Here is a 19,665-nt window from a genome sequence, read left to right on the forward strand (position 1 = left end):
GCAATGAACCAACAGACCGGATATCTTGCTATAGGACCGAGATCTCGAGGCGCAGGAAGTGGCGAGACTGCAGGTTATCAGGCTTTGCCCAATGCAGTTGTCGCGGCCGCGGGGGCAAGCTGACCCTGGCCTCCTTAATTGGAAGCAGATTACTCATTGCTCTCAGCTTACCATTCGAGTGTGGGTCGGCCTTTGACTAGAGAAGCTAGGTAGTCAGTTCTGGACCCTATCGTGGCATACTGAGACGCTCGGCTATCAACCTAGATATGAACCCCTAGGTAATAGGTACTAAGGGATGGACACGCCGCATGGCATCGGGTAAGCCGACCCTTGCTGATACATGCATGGCTGTCGACGGTCGTCCAGGGAGCGCACGATCGATCGTGTGACCGGATGCAGAGTCGTATCATTCGGCAGCATCATCGCATGGAAGCAAAAGCATAGATATACAACCATATCCTCTCGAATCTGTCACCATCGTCCACCATCGTCCATCATCGTCCACCATCGTCCACCATCGTCCTCTCTACTCTTGTCTTCACGCCTCTTCGTCCACAACTAGCTACATGAACGCCAGCCTCACAACCGGCTATAAAACCCATCTAACTCCAGCGTTCACGCACATCCAAGAAGCAATGCCAAACGACAAGTTCACGATGGAGTTTCTGTGTTGCACACAGGTCGACAATGAAACGCTCGAGAACCAGCTGCCTACTAATACCTGGAAACCAGATAGAAATATCACGTTTCATACAAACGATTACGTACCGCTCACGAGCGACGACGCCAGGTATATGCCCTACACCGCGCCAGGGATTGGGCATCGCTCTTCCTAGCTGCAAGTCCGGCCGTGATGCCGAAATTTGTAGCCGAGGGAGCAGCAACGTGCGCAGGCACCTGGAGCTCTCTATTGGACCGTGTTTCCGTGCATACTGATCTAGCTCGGCACCTAGGGCTACTGGTCCTTTTTTTTCTTCCTATAGCATTTGCCATCAGTCCTAAGCCAAGGTGTAAAGGGAAGGGGTGGCAGAATGGGACGGACGGAGTGGGAAGCTACCCGCCTTAGTAGGTACTATTATTTATAAAGTTTTTAATTATGCAATGACTCGATGGGGAAACGCCTGGTGCACCGTGTGCCGTGTGTCGTGTGTTGTGTGTCGTGTCGCCCATCGTCGTCTCTGTCGAGTCGGCCTTTAGCCGACACCGACAACGCCTTGAAGCTTGCTGCCGCCGTACATGTGTCCGGCCTTATTTTGCTTGCATCATCATCGCTTTAGGCTGCTCTTGTGTCCGCAGGCTTCCAAGTTAGCGTCCAGACAAGACTTGTTTTAGTATTGATCGTTGCTTTACTGGGTGGCTCGGTGGATTTCACTCACTGTCGGAAGGATCAAGGCATGCCATGAAAGCCGTACACTGCTATCTGTTATAGAACATGCAAGCAACTGCGCAGGTGTGCCAGGAAGCGAGAACAGCAGACAAACAAATTGCGAATTAAAACAGACCATTACGCAATACTGCTTGCCGAGTCCGTAAACCTCGCCTCTTTGGCTATACGGGAGTAAGGATGGCAAGAACGGCGGTGCGACGCATAAGTAGCACTGCAGCCGGCGCACCCGCCCGTCGCACATCTGTTGAATGCCCTCCCCCCTTCCTCCTCTCCCCGTTCTTTGGTCACCACCTCATCGCCTTGTAGCGCCCCGTTCTTTGGTCACCCACCTCATCGCCTTGTAGCGCGTTGCCGTCCACTCGGTTTGCCCCTGTTGCCTGCCGCATTCGCATTTGGCCTTTATTTCCCCCCTGCCGACCGATGAAGGCCTCTTCCGTCACCACAGAGACCTCAGCTCTGACAATGATCGGCCGATTGCGCCGCCGATGGAGCGTGTGAATGTGTAGGTGGGCTAAGGGGTTGCATGGACTTGTCTTGCTGCTTGGGCGTCTCGGAGCGGCCGTGGCTGGACCACAAGGGCGCGAAGTGGCGGGGAAAAGGAGTGCTAGTGCGTCTGTTACCCTTTGTTGCTTCATCGATACCAACTTGTAGCCCACAAAAAAAGTGCCCTTTTTTCACGGGGCGTTTTGCGTACTATGCCTTGACAGTCCTGGGCGCACCTGGCGTCTTCGTAGTCTCTGACGGATTGCAAAACGGCGCCTCTAGCATCTCGTGACCAACCTTTCACCCGCTCGCCATCTTACAGGTCACGGCCGAGCCATGCGCACCTGCCGACAAGGTTCCTCAATTCCTCTTGTCGCTCCACGGCCTTGTTGCTCTCGTCCTTCTCCTCCTCTTGCTGCAACTCCCCAGTCTCTGCCTTCTCCTCCTCTTGCTGCGATTCCACAGCCTCTGCTGCACCAGTCCCGCCAAGCACAAGCATGTGGGAGGGTGGCGAGAGGTGGAAGGCGGCGAGAGGTGGAAGGCGGCGAGAGACGGAGGGCAGCGAGAGATGGAGGGCGGAGAGAGAGGGAGGGAGGAGAGTCTATGATGACGGCGGAGCCAACGGGCCAGACGGCACAAACGGTGGCGCAAACGACGACACGCGTAATCTTGTCGTTTCCTGGGCCAGAAGACGAGACGGCTCCGGCCTGCTGGGATGCTCGCACGCTCTGCATTGGCCGAACTTGTGGCTAATGGCATCTCGCGCTGTACACGACAGACGAAGGAGTCGGTCGAACACGCACGCATACCCGAGGGACGATATTGACGCTTGAGGGGCTGGGGGATGGGTAAATACCGGTGGGATGATGGATGCCAGTAGAAATCAGAAGAGTCCCCAACCTTTTGCAAGCTCCTTTTGCAAGCTCCTTTCGCAATCGTGACTTGGAAGGCCTGTTCAGGTCCACGTCATCTATTCTCCTGCTGCAAATTGCCAACTTGGTCTCACGACTCCGAGGATGATGGGCTGAGCACTCCTTCTCACAGGACTTCAGTGAACGCAGCTTTAGCCACCACTTTTCCGCAGCCTTAGCCACCACTTTTCCACGTCCGCAGTTCACTTCGCGGATGCACAAGGCTGGCTAGGCACGGTTTTGGCTAACAGCCCGAGGAAGATTCTACAGGTCGGTCGGAGAGCAACGGCACTGCGCTAGCGAGGAGAAAGACTAAATTCACACACAACAGTCGAGGCCGGCCAGGTCGTTGCACGATTCTGAAGGGAATGCCCGGACGCGCTAGCACAATTCCGCAAGTACGGTCCCTCGCGGGGAGATGCAAGGCAGCAGCGGCAGCACCTCATCAGCGCATATCATGCCGAAGTGGCGCGTTGGCGCTGCTCCTGGACACGACCATTGCAAGCGGGGAAGGTCAACATGGCTCGTCAGACGCACAAAACCTTGGGAGGACGGTCCCAGCTTGTGCAGTTGTGGTGATATTGGACTGAGCTAGCGGTGTGACCCAGGAGAAGAGATTGGTGGCCCCTTGAATCTTTCTTGCGCCTTTTTCTTGCGCCTTTCGCGCAAGGGCGAAGCGGACGGGCTCGGACTGACCGTGTCGCGCAACGGTTCAGGCCGTGGCCCCCAACCTCCATTCTATAGGGACCCCTCATATCACGCTTCACTGCATTGTAGACAGCACTTTCAATATCTCAGGACGTACAATTCCGGCGGTTATCCCCACGTACGGTGCGATTCACATCTTGCCAAGAAGACGCCCGTAGGCCATGACGCCTAGTCACCTATGAACCGGCAGCAACAAGGCTAGGTGACGCATTCCAAATACAATATAGCAAGTGTCTAAACTAGAGGCATGAACAGCCGGTTCCCTCTCTTCGCTCTCTCGCACGCTCATACTAATATCTTGTCACGGCTTCCTCGAAGCCCTACGCCTCTCCAGTTTCTGTCCCGGCTGATGCTGACCTGGCTTCGGGAGCGCACCAGACGGCCTATACGACCCCCTTCGCAGCGCCAGGGGGAGCTCCGCAGGTACTTGGCCGGCTTCCTTCGGGAGTCGATGACTCAGGAACGTCTGTCCGAGGACCATCGTCATTGGGTAATTTTCGCGTTCCCATCGCGTGGTCCAGCCAAAGGCCCAGTGCTAAAGGATGGATGAATTGTCCCAAATTTGGCTCAATTTGTCTATATCCCTGTCCCCGCGGAGGAGGGTTGGAGCCTTTGGGGTCTCGAACCCAGAGCAGGGTAAGGAAGACCACTTCGGCCGTGGTCTCTTCGGCAGCGTCCCAATTTTGCCCGTCGTACCAGTAGTCGGTCGCCCACTCATACTTTCCCACCCGGACACGGCATGTCCAGGCCGTGCGGGCTCCTAAGTGGGGTCATCAAAACCGTCAATGTCCGTCCGACTCATGCAGCTTCGGTACACGCGAGAGATAAACATACCTCGGCGGTCGGAATAGAGTTGGGAGAACGGCCCCGCACACTGCATCTCATCGCAGAGGGCTGTAATATGATCAGCTACGTGGGACGCGATATCGTGGAGAAGACAAACGCGTGTTACCTTGAAGTTGAAGCATCCAGGACGTCTTGCCGGCCCCAATGGGCGCGAGACCAATGACGGCGGGAACAATAGGCGCGGAACCAATGGGCGCGGAACCAATGGGCGCGGGACCAATAGGCGCGGGACCAATGGGCGCGGGACCAATGGGCGCGAGCAGCACTTTTTCGACGGCGGAAAGGCGAATTCTGGAAGAAAGGTCGGGCATGATGACATGGTCGAAAGGTGTTGCACGTAATACGTGATCGAAGTTGACAGGCTGTTGAATTGTCTGTTCAAAAAGGTTTAGGAATATAAGAAGAGAAGGCCCTTTTATACTAAAAAGTAGCAGGAAGTGAGTGTCGTAGAGGAGTAAGAAGTGAGCGTCATAGCGGGCCTTCTTAAGGTTCAACTCGGATGTGGCTCGGATGTAGCTCAGAGTAGCTTAAATTTAGGCTACAAAAGGTTTACCGGGCCCGACTACGGCCAAGAGGAAGGAGACGGCGGGGAAGTTGGTGGATATGAGCGAGCGAGTCGGCAGATAAAGGGCTAGACTACAGCTCGCATCATGGTGCTTGTCCCAACGAGCTGGCCCGCTGCCGCAAGCCCCGAGCGGTACCTTACTATATTGCTAAAGTTAAACAATAAGTCCTGAGGTACGCCGTCATAAGATGTTACCTACTAGGTAGCGAAGAACTCGCTACAGGGCTAAGTGGTTAAGTTGGCGGAGTAAGTCTGCCCATGTCAGGGGGGTTAAGGGTGATTGTAAAGCTTCTCCGATTTCCTAAAGGAATGATGTTAATTTGAAAATGCAAATGCAATTTCACGCGAAGCGGTCGAAGCATGACACTGCAGCGGTCAGCATGATAGCAGAGAGAAATCAGCATGACAGTAGAGAGGCCGGCATGAAAGTACAGAGATCAGCTTGACAGTACAGAGGTCATCTTGACAGCACAGGGGTGATAATTAGGATTACTAGATTGGTCAAGAAACGTCGCCCTTAGCTGTCGGGGATAATGCTACATCGCTTCCGAGAGATACCCTAGATAGCATATAGATAAGATTCAGTCTGACCGAAGCCACTGTCAGAGGGCGGTGCCTTGTGCGTCAAATACCTCGTGCAACGAAATAACGAAGATGCCGCATACAACTATCGTCGATTTGCGAGGGCTTGCGAACGTTGAAAAGGCACGGGTACGCGGCCATAGTCTGGCGGTTCACCGTTCGCAAGCCCTCGCAAATCGACGATACTGCTATTGGCCTGCAAAGAGCAAGGGGGTGCAGGAGTACAACATTTTGGTGGAGGAAGCTGTACGGTGTAGCTATAGATTGGTAGTGAATACAAATTAATCGCCCTAGACCTCAACCTTGTTATGTTTCAGCAAATTCAGCTTACCGATGTTAGATTCAGGGGCTAAGTTCAATAATCATGGGGTAGTCATAGCGTGGGTCCGATAATTTGTTATATGGGGTTTATGGCGATGGCTCTCCATCTTTATATCGCCTTCTTCGGCCGAGAGATTCTTAGGGACGAGATTCCGAGCGTGATACGTGAGTGGCACCACGGCCACGGCCACGGCCATCACCACCGCCACCACCAGCACTACTGGTTCTTCTTCCTCTACTGCGGCCCCCCTCCCCGCAGGCAGCCACCACCACCACCGCGCCGCCGCTGCTCGCGTAGAACGCGGGCCGCGAGCAGGATCCCGCCCTACTCGCAGAGACGGACGTCAGCGTCCGAGACTTTGCATACCCTACCTAGAAGTAGGCGGTGAGGAATCTAGGGCTAGGCTGGGCCGGGCCGACGACGACGGCGACGAAGAAATTAGGGCTTGGCCGACGGCGGCGACGATAACGACGACGACGATGAGGGTAATAACAATGACGATGACGATGACGACGACGATGACGACGACGACGACGACGATGACGACGACGACGACGACGACGAGGAGGAGGCAGACTCGGGGGGCGCGGGTGCGTAGAGTTTGGATCGGGTCTCGTTTGGACTGGTTCGTTCGGGCCAGGTCGTTCGGGTTAGGTCGCTTGGGTTGTTCGTCTAGGTTCGTTTTGCCCCTTTTTATCCCTTTCTTTTTTTTAATTCTATTCCTTTACCTAAACTTGCTTGTGATTTCTATTTCTTTTTCTTTTCTTTCTTTATGAAAAAGAAAGGAATGGAACTATTTCCTAGCCACACTCCGCTCAGAGAAATGTTCTTTTTCCCCTGCTTGGCTCGTTTCTGGAAATTTAAAAACGTTGTCCTTAATTATTCTACCACCGTTTCCGCCTATCCTTATCCGACCTTCCGACGTTTTCACTTAATACATCTTGCGCATACGCCATAATCCCAAAGTTGTCCTCCTACTACCAGGAGCCAGCCGTCCCATTTCCTCTAGGGCCGTGGCGACGAGCCACTAGTGCTAAGGACAGGAACCCGTTTCTTCTGACTTGAGATGGTTCTCTGTGGGGGGGAGGCAGTCTTATTGTTGGCAATGTAGGTACCTGCGAACAGTTTATTGTTATCCCATAAAAATTCAGTCGGGGATTAAGAAAGTATTGTTCAGGTCATCACAACACAAATAACTAAAATGGGATTGTAAAAAGCCGAAGGGAAACAGAAGTGGAAGGGGTTAAAGTGCAGGTGGTAATGATGAGTACAGTACAGTCTCAGCTCTCAGACTAGGGTGCCTTGCGCGTTTTTAGCTTTCTTCATAGATCCAAGGCCAAACATGCCGACAGGGCTACGACGGATATGGATAGCGCACGATACAGTGACCGAGCTGGCACGCCTGACGTTCCCCGCCATGGCAAACCACGCCAGGACGAAAAACAGCGAGGGTAGGCCAAGAAGAAGGCCAGAGAGAAACACACTGTGCAAAAAGAGGCCAAGTAGCGCAAGGGCGACAAAGATCTCGTAGCTTTGGTAGCTTGGGCCTTATCCTGATTGTCGCCGCCGCGGTCGCCGCGTCGTCCATACTGCCACTAGAACCGCCGCCGGAACTAGACTGTACCGTCGTCTTGACTCACCAGCTCTGCAGCTCTGCTGGATACACCTAACCAATATCAACCGATATTTATACACACGATGAATTTAATCATACATTCTAGTAAGTCTCTTAGTTATTTCAGCATGGGTTTGAGCGCGTCCATGGCGAGGTTTGGCTCGTCCTCGCCAAGTCTTGTTGTCCTGTGTGTGTAGAACTTGTTTAGTATCAGGAGAAGGTGACGTGATAGCTGGCGGCGTTTGCATTTTCGGGCGCTGAGATGGTCTGAGGGCGTCGTAGTGAGTCTAGAGCAAAAAGGAGCAGAGGTACCGAGCTTGATGGATATCTATATATTAAATCCCTATAGCTAGCCTAGTGGCTATGGAAAAAACGACAAACGAAAATGGCAAGTTGCTCCGTCAGCTCACGCCCCGCTGGATCTTCCTAATAGCTGAAGGAAGCTGCTGGCGGAGCGCCGCTAGTGCGAAGGCGTCAGTTTGGGCAAGGTACGTGAGGACGAAAAGGTGGGGAGGAGATAGCGAATTGAACCAACTGAGGGACTAGACATCAAGTGCAAACTCCAAATGAGGGGTAAATCCTAACCCTAGTAGTCATCTATCGTCCCAAGGGCTTTGGGCCGTCGGCCCTTCAACTTGTTTTTGGGGCGGATCTGCATTTTTCCTCGTACCTACCTGTGGGTCCTTGGCGGCTGCTAGCAATTGAGACACTCAGACGCTCCCATGTGCTAACACACCCACCCGGCCGCCCAGGTCAACAACGTTGAAGCGGTCAAACACTTCAAAAGCCCTGAAAACGCGTTTACCGTGGTGTTTTCCACTTTGACGATTTCTTCGTTACTGAGTCAGCCTCGGAATAAAGGCGACTTGCAAATGGCAACTCTGAGTCCCGGATTCTTACGCAAATTAGCCAAAAGTCAGGGCCAGCACCTAGGTGTCCGAGTAATCCGTTGAGTCCTGATTTGTTAATACGGAGATGCATTTCCTTGGTATTGAGTCTATTAATCTAGCTCCCTAGTCTATGAAAACCGAGAGAGTGCCGGGCCCGGCGGCCCGCCCGAAGGCGCAGGCGAGAATCGTCACGGCACGAATGAGCCAGCGAGAGCGAGGCAGCCGGAGTCGGAGACAGCGAGGGCGAGGGTGAGGGAGCCGGAGCCGGGGACAGCGACAGCCACCGCGAGGGAGCCGGGGACGGCGAGGGCGTTGGGTGGCTGCCATGGAATACGGCATTTTACAATACAAAAAGCCGCCCCTGCGTTACCATAACGACGCCCTGCGTTGCTAGTTACCAAGGACCCATAGGTAGGTGCGAGGAAAAAGGTGGTGGGTGCGCGCATCAAAGCTCTTTACTAACGCCGTCCAGGCCGTTTGCGGCAGCAAAATCGGTTAGACGTAGCTTTCTAAGAGGATATGCTGGGCTTTCAACTAGCGATCCCAAAGAGTCTCATCTTCTTTGCGCACCTTGACTACTATAGCAGTTGTGGCAAGCGATGGGAACTCCTCGGTCCAGGTCTTCATCGATTAGCCCAGGGGTTGGACGCGCCGGAAGTGTGAATTCCTAGTAGCTCATGACACGACAATAAGTACGAACGAGGCACGTCTAAAAGCTGACAATCAATTTTACTATTAGATTGTACTCTAAGATAATCCTCTCTATCATTAGTCATGGCCCTAATCCTCGCTATCGTGATCCCCGCTGTCGTGATCCTCGCTATCGTTGCCATGATCCTGATCTCCACTGTCGTGGTCACTCTGGTCGGATAATTACCCAGTTACTACGCTCAATCTCTTCAAGATTCCAGCCATTCCCGATTAGATAGTATTTAATCTTGTTAAACTCCTCATCGGTTGATACAGCCAGTACCTAGTCTTGGTAAGATCTTGCCAGACCTGAACATAATTCAGCTTTACATACTCTCATCCATCAGTCCCTGATACGAGTCTCGAAGTTTCATTGCGTCGTTCTTTATCTCAGTTTGGGTTTCTTGTTCTAACGGCGTCATAATCTGTTTAGTGATGCTGACTGAAAGAAGTTGGAAACCTAATATAGACAATGTATCTTATCGCGTTTCCTCGAGATGGTAATCTAGTGATTTCAAGTCTTCCCGACTCAAGGTGGGCTGAGGAACAAGCCATTCTGAAAGGGAAGACATGATGTGAGTGACTCCCGTAATGTAGAGATATGTTAGGCTATGATAAGTAATAGGTAGATCAGAAGAGCTGTTGCGTCTTTATCTGGAGGGTTTTGAGAGCCGGCTAGAGAAGCGGCAGCGGGGCTAAATATACTTCCCTGCCTAAAGAGATAGCAACTTCTGAAGTCTAAGGCTGTGTATATCCCTTCCCTTCGCCTTTTGCCTTGCGGTAGTACTCGTCTGATCCAGGTAGGGTGCGGTAGCCGCGGTATTGGACCCATGGTAAAGCGCGTAGGTCCAACATGCGCAGCGCCTTACCACGTAAGCCGACGCAGTCATGCAACTAGAATCGTCCCGACAAGACTGCCAGCGTCGTCGAAAATCACCGTTCGGTTAAAGTAGCTAGAATGGGTATGATTCCAAAACACAGTTGCACAGCATCTTCGCGCTTTGAACTGCATGGCTCGCAAGGACAGTGCGGTGGCTCGCTGGCTGCAGGGCAGGCATCAGGGGGACCAAGCAGCCGGCACTTCTCTCTTCCGTCCCAAGGTCTCCTTACCCGTTCTGATGGTGGCGAGTCCTGACGGTTCAGACAATTTTGAGAAACCCAGTTCCTTCTGCTTCCACTTGCCCGGGTGATTCCTTATTTTGAATCGCTTGGAAGCCGGGATACGCGACGTGCGACGCCCTCTATCACGACTAAACGCTCGCATGTCGTGCACCTGAGCAGTCTTACCACTCTAGCAGCCCACTCTAATGCTCATCTTCACATACAACGCACCGTACTTTATGACGTCCGCCATCCTCGAGTCTAGGTCGTGGGAAAGACAACCCACGTTGGTCGGGTAAGAGATTCTGAACTCAGCTCGCTACGGGGGGGTATGCCCGATGCTCATTTCCACACACCGCTTATCTCCGTACCTTCCATGCAGGACACTGCAAGAAAGACTTGCAGTCGATCAGTCACAATAGGAAGAGGCTTAGAGAGATGACAACCACGTCCAAGACCACCGGCGTGAGGACCAAGGCGGCGCGAGGACCAAGGCGGCGCGCTGATCAAGTACGCCATGCTCCTTGCCGACTGCGGAAACCACGGTAAGGGGGCCAACAGCCACCAGTCCCTCGAGAACATCGTCAAGGGCATCATCGAGGGCGAGAGCCTTATGCTGGTGTCGAGCATGACCATGGAGGAGATCTTCACGGAGCGCGAGGAGTTCAAGCATTGCAGCCCGTGGTGGCAGTTGCTGACCTCGTTCTTCGTGGATAAGGCCTCTACCAAACGAGAGCGCACTTCATCAAGTGGAGGTAGCGACGCCGCGGCAGTCTCCTCGGTCCCCGATATTTTTCTGTCGACAGGTACCGCGGCGGCGGATGCCATCAAAACGCAGTACTATCCCTAAAATATACTGCAGCCCCTCCAACACAATTGATCCTGAACAAGAATTACATCGCCATCGCCCTGCATAGCTACCCTAGTTTCCGCCTGCAAACTGGCGATCTGCACGTTTCTCACATCGAGGGCCTTCCCTACCTTACCAAGAAGGGCATGATCAACGCGACTAAAGTTCTAGCGATACATCTACATGACCTTGATAATGGCCTAGCTACCGCTGAGCGTCGGCATTATATAGTCTGCAAGGCCAGGGCGAGTAGGGGGTGGCGTGACGGGTCTTGCTTCTTCTTCTTCCATGAAGAACCCTTCTTTGTCTAGCACCTTCTAGCGGTTGACAGGGATCAGTCGTTACGTATCACATCTGGATCCATTATAGAAGTTTTGTCGCACCGTGGCCAGTTTCACAAAACCTCCGGATAAGGAATTTCAAATAAAGCCTACAATTTCTATACCTCTTGATTGCCGTTTCTAAAGTCCCTTGAGTCTCCCAAGTGATAAGTTAGATAGCTCCAACATTGACGTCTCTCTTTCTTCCCCCATCTCTCTTTACGGTACACGTCTCTCTCTGTTTTGCATGTCTCATTCCGACAAGAAGTATGGCAGCCACAATGCAGCAGCCGCGTCGGCGTTCCGCCAGGCTTGCCCAACGCCGGGACAGCGACCCGGGGAGACAGCACAATCTAGCCACTTACCCCAACGCAATCTTTAACCAAGACGACGACGACGACCACGACCACGATGAAGACGACCACGACGACGATAATATGGAGAGTGTCAAGCACTCAGGCTACCGCATCTAATGCCTTGAGCCCAACCATATCATCTTCCGGCATCCGAACAGCTTCCCGATACCGTAGCCGCCCACGTCGGGCAGATCGCCTCCACAACACTGCCTGAGCTCTCCGCGGAGATTGTGGCTGAGGCTATCTACGACCTAGACGCGCTAGGTATGGGGTGCAACGAGAGCAATGTCAGTGACTACTTCAAAAAACATCTCTTTCCCCAAGGTGCCACTACAAAAGTCCCAACTGGGAGTTTGTTTTCCGTGGCCAACAAGCATATAGCTCGTCACCTCCTACCCAGCCTCCCGACGGCGATGGCACCATGGGCAATCACGCAGCCACAGCCTGACCTGCTCTATGGCCATCCAAAGACACCACCCACCTTCACCGAGGCACAGTTGATTGCATTATTGGGGCTCCATAGTCAGATTCCATTCTACGCACAGGCGTCCCCCGGTCTTTGGTTCCACTTCTTTACCGTCGAGTTCAAGGCTGCAGCAGGGACTGGAGGAAGTCTCTGGGCTGCGGCGAACCAGTGTGCTGGCGCTTCGGCCGCCTGCGTCCAGGCTATTAACCAACTCAACATAAGACTTGGATATGTCGGATGCAATGGACATGTTCCTAATATCTGCTATAGCCTCGCCATCGATAATAGCCTTGCTCAGCTATATGTGTCGTGGGGAGCCGAGGACAAAGGCAATCTGGTTATCTACATTCAGCGGGTAGGCTCTTTCTTGCTATCAAGTCCGAAGCACTTCACATGCATCCATCGGTGGGTGACAGCCATTCTCAATTGGGAACAAGGAGGCCGCCTGAGGAACATCCAGCTCGCTCTAGATTTTATCCAAGACGAGAAGCAGGAGGTGGTGTCCGGAGTTGCCAAGTCTCGGCCGGGCCCGGAAGGCAGTCCAGGGGGGAAGAGAAGACGGTTAAAATAATCTCATCCATGTTGAGGGGCGTCTTTTTTTAAGGGAATGTTTACTCGGACCGTAGAAAGGTCTTTTCGGACCGTAGTTAGCCAAACGGTACATTGAAATCTGTCGCCTAGATTTAAGCCACAACCGAGCCACAACCGAGCTGAACCTTAGGAAGGCCTCTATGGCGCTCACTTTCTAGGAGCCGTATCTTGAATATATCGCGAAGCCATTCCAGGGCAATTTCGTCGTCGGTCCAGCCCTTATTCTGGGCGGAACTCTTGTTCTCTGTCTTTGTTTTTGGCAGCTGTTCGTTCTGTTGAATTCACCATATGGAATCTTCTAGTGGATGATAAATACTAGATTATTCAGCTGATGTGAGCCAAAATTGCCACACAGCTCGCCACCACTCATATGTATAAAACCTGCACCTCTGGCATAGCCAGAGGAGGGGAGAAATGGAACACAACACTTCATATTTTTTTCGGTCTGAATGTAAAATCCAACACGTTCAAGGAAATCGGCTTCCTCCGCCTCTAGGTCGTTCCCGACTCCGACTTCGCTGAACTCGAGAGGGCACAATAGCGTTGAATTATCAAAGAATACTACGTCCGTCATCTTAAGCTCGTCAAGGAGTTCCGGCGGTATGGACACCCTGATAAGGAGTTCTGGTTGCGGTTTTTTTGCCATGATCAATAATGCACCGAGAAAGCGAATTGGAAGAATAGGTGTTCGGTGTACGGAAGGAGGGGAAGCGAAACAAAGGATGGAAGAGCGGCGAAAGAAAGAAATATTCCACCCGCGTAGGAAGCGCGTGCCGTTTTAGAGCCGTGGTCGACCTATGCGGAGACCTACGAGCCCGTATGGAGGCATGCAAACCATCGACGAGAGCTACTCCGCCTCCGCTTTCTGTGGCAGCGATCAGGCGAGCTTGAGACCCTCTAGCTCGAGGTGCCGATGGGTATGTGACGCGACGACGTATTGGGAGGGTTTTTCTTTTCTGTTTTCCTTTTCCTTTCATCCGTCAGCGGCCAACGACATTGCAACGGCTCACCCACTCTGCGGGGCAAGCGACTAGGCAGATGCAATTATACGGCGTCCGGTGAGTTTTATTTCAGTTATTCCTCCCCCTCCTCCTCTCCGCCACGTCCCCCCTCCCGAAACACCAAATGTTTTTGAGTCGGAGCGCCTGTGCGGACGTGCAGGTAATGACTTCTGCAGTACCAACTGGATCGTATGGTTCCCTATCTGCCAATTGCAACGACTGTTCGTGCCTACGTCCCATTTTTCGGTGACGTAGTCGACATCCCCCTGTCAAAGAGAGCGTCGTAGTTGCTGCCTTTTGCTGACAGCAGTCTGGCGGCCCACGGTTGGCCCGATGCCGCTATGGTCGTACAACCACGCAGGACCCAATATTGGCGGAGCTGTCGTCATTCTTTTGCGATTGGGGCACCAGCATCGTGTCGCAGATCCGCCTGGGACACAATGTGCATCGTAAAGTACGCGGGGTACTGGCGCGAAACTACTTCAGTCCCGCGGCCAGATGGGACATGGTCGAAAGACATGATCGAAAGGCATTTGCAGTATTTTGATGCCTCGAACCCGCTCGCCTGCGGCTGGGTCCCCGAGATGATAGCGGCCATTTGCCCGACACTCCCCGCCCCAGCATCGTCTCCCAGCTGCCAGCCTTTCAACCTCGTACCCAGGCTTTTTCTCTTGCTCTCAATGCAAGAGCAGTGGACCATGGCAGACGCCGCCGGCGCGGCGAATCGACGGGAGCCTGAAGCACTTGTGCGAGGAGACTAGCCTGGTATGGCGCTGGTATATCCGCATAATGTCGACGAGACTCGACCCGTGCTAGTATCCCAGCTGGCAGCCGACATAATGCAGCTGCGGCTGGCAGACGGCTCCGAGTCCAAGCTCGCCCTCGAGTCGAGGGTAAAGACGGTCAATATGTTTGTCCGCGCGTTCGGATGGCGTTTTCCCGACGTCCGAGGAGGAATCAGTGTGACTCACGTCGCCGACGCCGATTATCGCAATCTCGCTCGGATCGCCCCTAAAGGTGCTCTGATCGGTTCTATCTCCTAGTTGGCCCCACAAGGTAGAGATGGCCTCATCCGAGACAGCGAAACAGTAATGATCTCGCCCCTCGGCTTTCTCGATCCGCAGCGGTGTCGAGCGCTCTTTGACGATCCGCATCGCCAGACGCACCATAGTGTAGGTCAGTATGTCATAGCGGTTGGCCGGCGTGAACTGCCCGTTTGCGCGTCGGCCGAGCAGGCCTCCGTCGCTGCTGAAGAGGGCCAGCGTTGCGGTAGGAACTCTAAATAGGATGGGGGCTTGACCCCGTTCCTAGATTCTGCCACGGCTGGCTCGTCTGAAGGTCCATCATCTCCCTTCCCGTCCCTTGCCGCCTCGGTGGATTCCTGAGCTGTGTCGGTCGCGGACATGGCATCTTTCGGTGAATCACAGGGCTCCTTTAGCGTCTTGGTGGGTTCCCAGGAGGTTGTAGCCAAGGCTTTGGTATCTTTCGAGGGCGCGGACGGGTCCTCTGCCGGGCGCGACCGCCCGGCCTTGATGTTATCCTCCACCAAGCCCTTGTGCCAGGCAGCCACGTCGTACCACGGAATGGCACCGCCATGCTCCTTGGCCATCTCCTCGTATTTGGAAATGGTGAAGATGAACGTAAAATATGTCGACCCAGAACTGCAGCGTGTGGATATGGTGACCGACTCGCACCATCGCCTTTGTCACACTGCTTGTGAGCCTCGTGGCATTCTCCACCACCTGGGCGTCGAGCCGGACACCCGAGCGCCGTTTAGGGCCGATAATTGTAGCGAATGACGCAGTGTCGACAAGATGGTGCAGGGCAGATGGTTGGAGAGGCACCGCCTGTGATTGATCGCATTGTCAGTTTCCCGGCTCAGGTGTGTCGTAGTAGTCTAGAAGAGCCGACCCTTGCTCAAGCCCACGGGCGATTATTTTTCGGGCTTCTTCCACTGCATGTGGCTGATTTGGTGCCCGAGCCCGGGCATCTCTGTAGCAAAAAAGGAACCGTTACTTGTTGATAGGCGCCGACGAAGTGAAGCCCGCGAAAGTCTCGGTATTTTGCCTGGAATAGTTCTCCAAAGGTGGAAAAACTGAGCGATCGAGAGGCTAGGACCTTTGCGATGTATTTGAGGGTAAAAGACAAACTGCACCTTGTTTCTCCATGCCGTCAACATGAATTCTTCGTCATAGCTCGAATGTTCGTCAAGGATTAATATACGCCATTCATCCGGCGTTTAGGGCATTGTTGGCGATGTTGGCCGGTTTGACCTTTTTATCCTTGATCTGGAAGGCTAGGCGCTTGTAGAAGTCTTCGTAAGCCTCACGAGTAGAGCCTCTGACGACGACTAGGCGCACGCCCTGCAGCCAGTGTGGCCAATAGTCAGCCACAGTTACCAGCCACAAATAGTCCGATAGTTCGAACTAACTATCTGACTAATAGTTAACTTAGTCAGCTTCGCACATTTCTACCACAACACCAAAATCCACCTTCATTTTGTCATTTCTACCTACCGTACGGCTTCACCTTCAGTCAGTTCGATATGTCAGCTCCCGGCACACCAGATATCACCTTCTCGCTTAGTAGCGATACAACTAGCCCCAGCCATGAAGCGCGCAATCGACCGCGGACAGCTCTCACTACATGGGCGCATGCGCGACCTCCGGCCATTGGGGAGCAAGTTCGGAATCCTTCAACGAACGTGGAGATATGGTACTGCAAGCACTGCACCGGCACCGCTTATAGTGCTGTAAGCCTGACGACTGCCCGAAAACACCTTCAGAACAAGCACAAGATCACTATCACTTCTGGAACCTCCAAAGTCCTTGATTCTGCACGCCAGGGGGTTGATGAGATCTATCTGGCAACAGGCCTAACACGCCAAACCTATGACCTTAAGGTTTTGAAGTCGGTTATCAACAAGAGAGCTATTTCAGAGGCCCTCGTACGACTCATTATACGGCATGATCTCCCATTTCGTGCTGTACAATGGCCTGAGCTCCATACACTTCTGCGAATCGTCAATCCTGCCGTCGAATCGCTACCGACATCACATTCTACGGTCTCTAAGATGGTGCAGTCAAGTTGGGTTTCAGCAAGCGATGCTATCCGTCAAAGGCTCCAGGAAGCGCTCTCACCAATCCATATCGCAGCTGACCTATGGACGTCTCCAAATTTCCACTTATTTTTGGGAGTTTGTGCCCATTTTGTTGACCGTAACGACAAACGGCTGAAGAGGGCACTTCTGGCATTCAAACCTATTCTCTCTCATCGCGGAGTCGATCAAGCCTTCGAGATTCACAAGGCTATTCAGTTCTATGGGATTGAGCGCCAGATTGGTTGTTTCATGGGAGACAACGCCAGCTCAAACGATGTTCTCTGCCGTTCACTAAGCCAAGGGCTCTCTGAGGCTGGTATTGAGTGGAATCCGGTACAAAATCGACTACGTTGTTTCGGCCGTATTCTCAATCTTGCTGTGCAAGCTTTTTTCGCCGCTTCCGATATCAACGTCGTGGACGAAGACCCCCTAATTAGCGACACCAGCAGTGACGCCGAGGTGCAACAAGGCTGGAGATTGAAAGGGCCACTTGGGAAGCTTCACAACATTGCTGTTCATATACGGAGATCACCTATACGGAACACCGAATTTATTCAGTTGGCAGGACGAGGGCTGCCTTTGGATAACGACACACGCTGGAACAGTTGGTATCTACTCCTCAGCACTGCCTTGAAGGATCCAATCTCTGGAGCAATCGATTCATATACAAAGAAGCATCTGGACCTTACGGACGACTATTTGACACTCGGTGACTGGGAGATGCTTCATTCTATTTCAGTGTTCCTTCAGCCCTTCCAACAAGCTACACTTGAGAGCCAGGGAGCCAAAGGCACTATCTCGGAAGTCCTTTTCAGCATGGACATCTTGGTCGAGCATCTAAGGAGTTCACGGGAGTCTTGTCATCCTCAATTACTCCAAAACGTCGATAAGAGTTGGGAGGTCTTCGATAAATATTATTTGAAGACCGGAGACACGCCAATATACGCAGCTGCTATCGTCTTACACCCATCTAGACGTACGGAGTACATCAAGACATACTGGCCAAAGAAGTGGCAAGCCCCAGCACTCAAGAGCACGCAACAGTTCTGGGAGGCTTACTCGAAGAGCGTTGACCCCATAACCTTGGCCTCCAGCATTACAAAGCTCGATCTCCAAGATACCCAGACTGAACCTTCAGCGTACGATAGGATACGTGCGCAGCGCAACCTCCTCAGCAAGCGAGGAAAGCAAGAAGACGAGTATATCAGGTACATCAAGGCACCTATTACTCCACTTAGCCACCCCAACACTACAGCACTAGACTGGTGGCTGCACGAAGAACGTCAAGCGTTATATCCCAAACTATCACAATTCGCCGTGATGGTCTTATCTACACCAGCGATGAGCGATGAGCCAGAGAGGGTCTTCTCAGGCGCACGGCGTACAATTACATGGACCAGGATGCGATTGGGGCCAGAAATGGTTGAGAAAACGCAATGTCTGAAGAGCTGGTTGAAGTCAGAACTCGTTGATCTCATATGTAGCGATGGAAATGACGAAGATGACGAGAATGAGGCTGAAAACGACGCATCTGTCGAGGAGCGGGAGTTAGAGGGGGAGGGGGAGGGGCTGGACCCCTGCCCCTGACACCACCCCTGCTCGAACTATCGTCCAAATATGATAGTTACTATAGTTACGGGCTAACTATTGACTATCGCTATCGAACTATTGGCCACACTGCCTGCAGCTTCCTCATTGAGGCACTGGTCGGCTAGGAAGCCTTCCTGCGCATCGGAGAGATTTCTTTCGGTCTGTTTACCTTTTGCTCGATTTTTTACGCCATGGATGCGTTGGCAGAGGGTGGAGGCAGGGATGCTATGTAACTTAACTTGGCAGCGTCCTTCTGCGAAGCGCCGTCCTTCTGCGAAGCGCCGTGCTTAACAGCGGATATTGCAGCTTCAATAAGCTGCTCGCGAAGGTCCGACATGGCCTATTTTGAAGCAATTTGGGCTTGATTTGATGAAGTTGTGGTGTTTTGAAGTTGTGGTATTTGGAAGTTGTGTTGTTTGGAAGTTGTAGTGTTTGTAAGTTGTGGTGTTTGTTAGTTGTGATGTTTGGAAGTTGTGGTGTTTGTAAGTTGTGGTGTTTGTAAGTTGTGGTGTTTGGAAGATGTAGTGTTTGGGAGTTGTAGTGTTTGGGAGTTGTAGTGTTTGTAAGCTCGGTGTTTGTAAGTTGTGGTGTTTGGAAGTTGTAGGGTGGGAAATTAGATGACAGGGGCAAAGGTTTCGTTGTGGGGCGATTTCCTTATTGGCTCACCATGTCTAAGGGATTCCTAGAGCCTCGATAAATGAATCACGGATGGGCGTGAATTTCTCGGGGGAAGATTAGTTGACTGCGAGACCGTCATAGACGTTGGGCCAGAGCTCAAGAGAGAAACGACCATCTCCTTTCAGCCCCAGAGTTGATACGACAGCCGGCTGCTGTTTGTCCTCTTGGTCTGGCAAACAAATGAACCGTTCCAACTCGTCCGAGCCGGAGTCGGTCGGAGCTGTCATAATTCGAGCTCGCCAGTTCGAAGAATTCCAGGTCGTGCTCTACATCTCCATAACGCTCCTCCGACTGGTAGCGCCGCCGAACCAGGAAAGGTAATTCCCGAAGAGATGCGCGCCGTTGGTCCCGGCTAAAATGTAGCTTACAGAAGAGGGGTCACCGCCTCCTCCAATCATGGCCCGGGCTTCGAGGTGAGCAGCGTTCAGCCAGAGCTCGCGATTTGCTTGGATGCTCTTGCTCCTGTTTGACGAGGAACACATCAGTACAGCGACAAGTTTGGGATGGGCAAAGAGGTACGTAGATTAGCTAACAGTCTGTAAAAGATCAGTGCTCTCCGTTCCATTATCTTGCGCTTGACCGAGCTTAGGCCGGCGAGGTCAGCCATGGCGTG

At 52.8% G+C, this 19,665-nt stretch overlaps 4 protein-coding genes across 4 annotated transcripts; 3 read left to right on the plus strand and 1 right to left on the minus strand.

Annotated features, from left to right (window-relative positions):
- Positions 1-5,898: 5,898 nt before the first annotated feature.
- On the plus strand, positions 5,899-6,402 carry B0T26DRAFT_756949 (uncharacterized protein; the record flags this gene model as incomplete). Its single annotated transcript, XM_060446185.1, has 3 exons — positions 5,899-5,961; positions 6,102-6,152; positions 6,247-6,402. The coding sequence occupies 3 exons, from the start codon at positions 5,899-5,901 to the stop codon at positions 6,400-6,402; spliced, it is 270 nt and encodes an 89-aa protein (XP_060290247.1).
- A 4,215-nt stretch (positions 6,403-10,617) lies between these two features.
- B0T26DRAFT_756950 (uncharacterized protein) lies at positions 10,618-11,743 on the plus strand (the record flags this gene model as incomplete). Its single annotated transcript, XM_060446186.1, has 2 exons — positions 10,618-10,937; positions 11,602-11,743. The coding sequence occupies 2 exons, from the start codon at positions 10,618-10,620 to the stop codon at positions 11,741-11,743; spliced, it is 462 nt and encodes a 153-aa protein (XP_060290248.1).
- Positions 11,744-11,892: 149 nt separating this feature from the next.
- B0T26DRAFT_658155 (uncharacterized protein) lies at positions 11,893-12,663 on the plus strand (the record flags this gene model as incomplete). Its single annotated transcript, XM_060438845.1, has 1 exon — positions 11,893-12,663. The coding sequence occupies one exon, from the start codon at positions 11,893-11,895 to the stop codon at positions 12,661-12,663; it is 771 nt and encodes a 256-aa protein (XP_060290249.1).
- A 3,249-nt stretch (positions 12,664-15,912) lies between these two features.
- On the minus strand, positions 15,913-16,182 carry B0T26DRAFT_756952 (uncharacterized protein; the record flags this gene model as incomplete). Its single annotated transcript, XM_060446187.1, has 2 exons — positions 15,913-16,047; positions 16,159-16,182. The coding sequence occupies 2 exons, from the start codon at positions 16,180-16,182 to the stop codon at positions 15,913-15,915; spliced, it is 159 nt and encodes a 52-aa protein (XP_060290250.1).
- Between the last annotated feature and the right edge of the window lie 3,483 nt (positions 16,183-19,665).

This window comes from Lasiosphaeria miniovina (assembly GCF_030549165.1).
Source record: "Lasiosphaeria miniovina strain SMH2392-1A chromosome Unknown B0T26scaffold_8, whole genome shotgun sequence".
Taxonomy (NCBI): Eukaryota; Fungi; Ascomycota; class Sordariomycetes; order Sordariales; family Lasiosphaeriaceae; genus Lasiosphaeria; species Lasiosphaeria miniovina.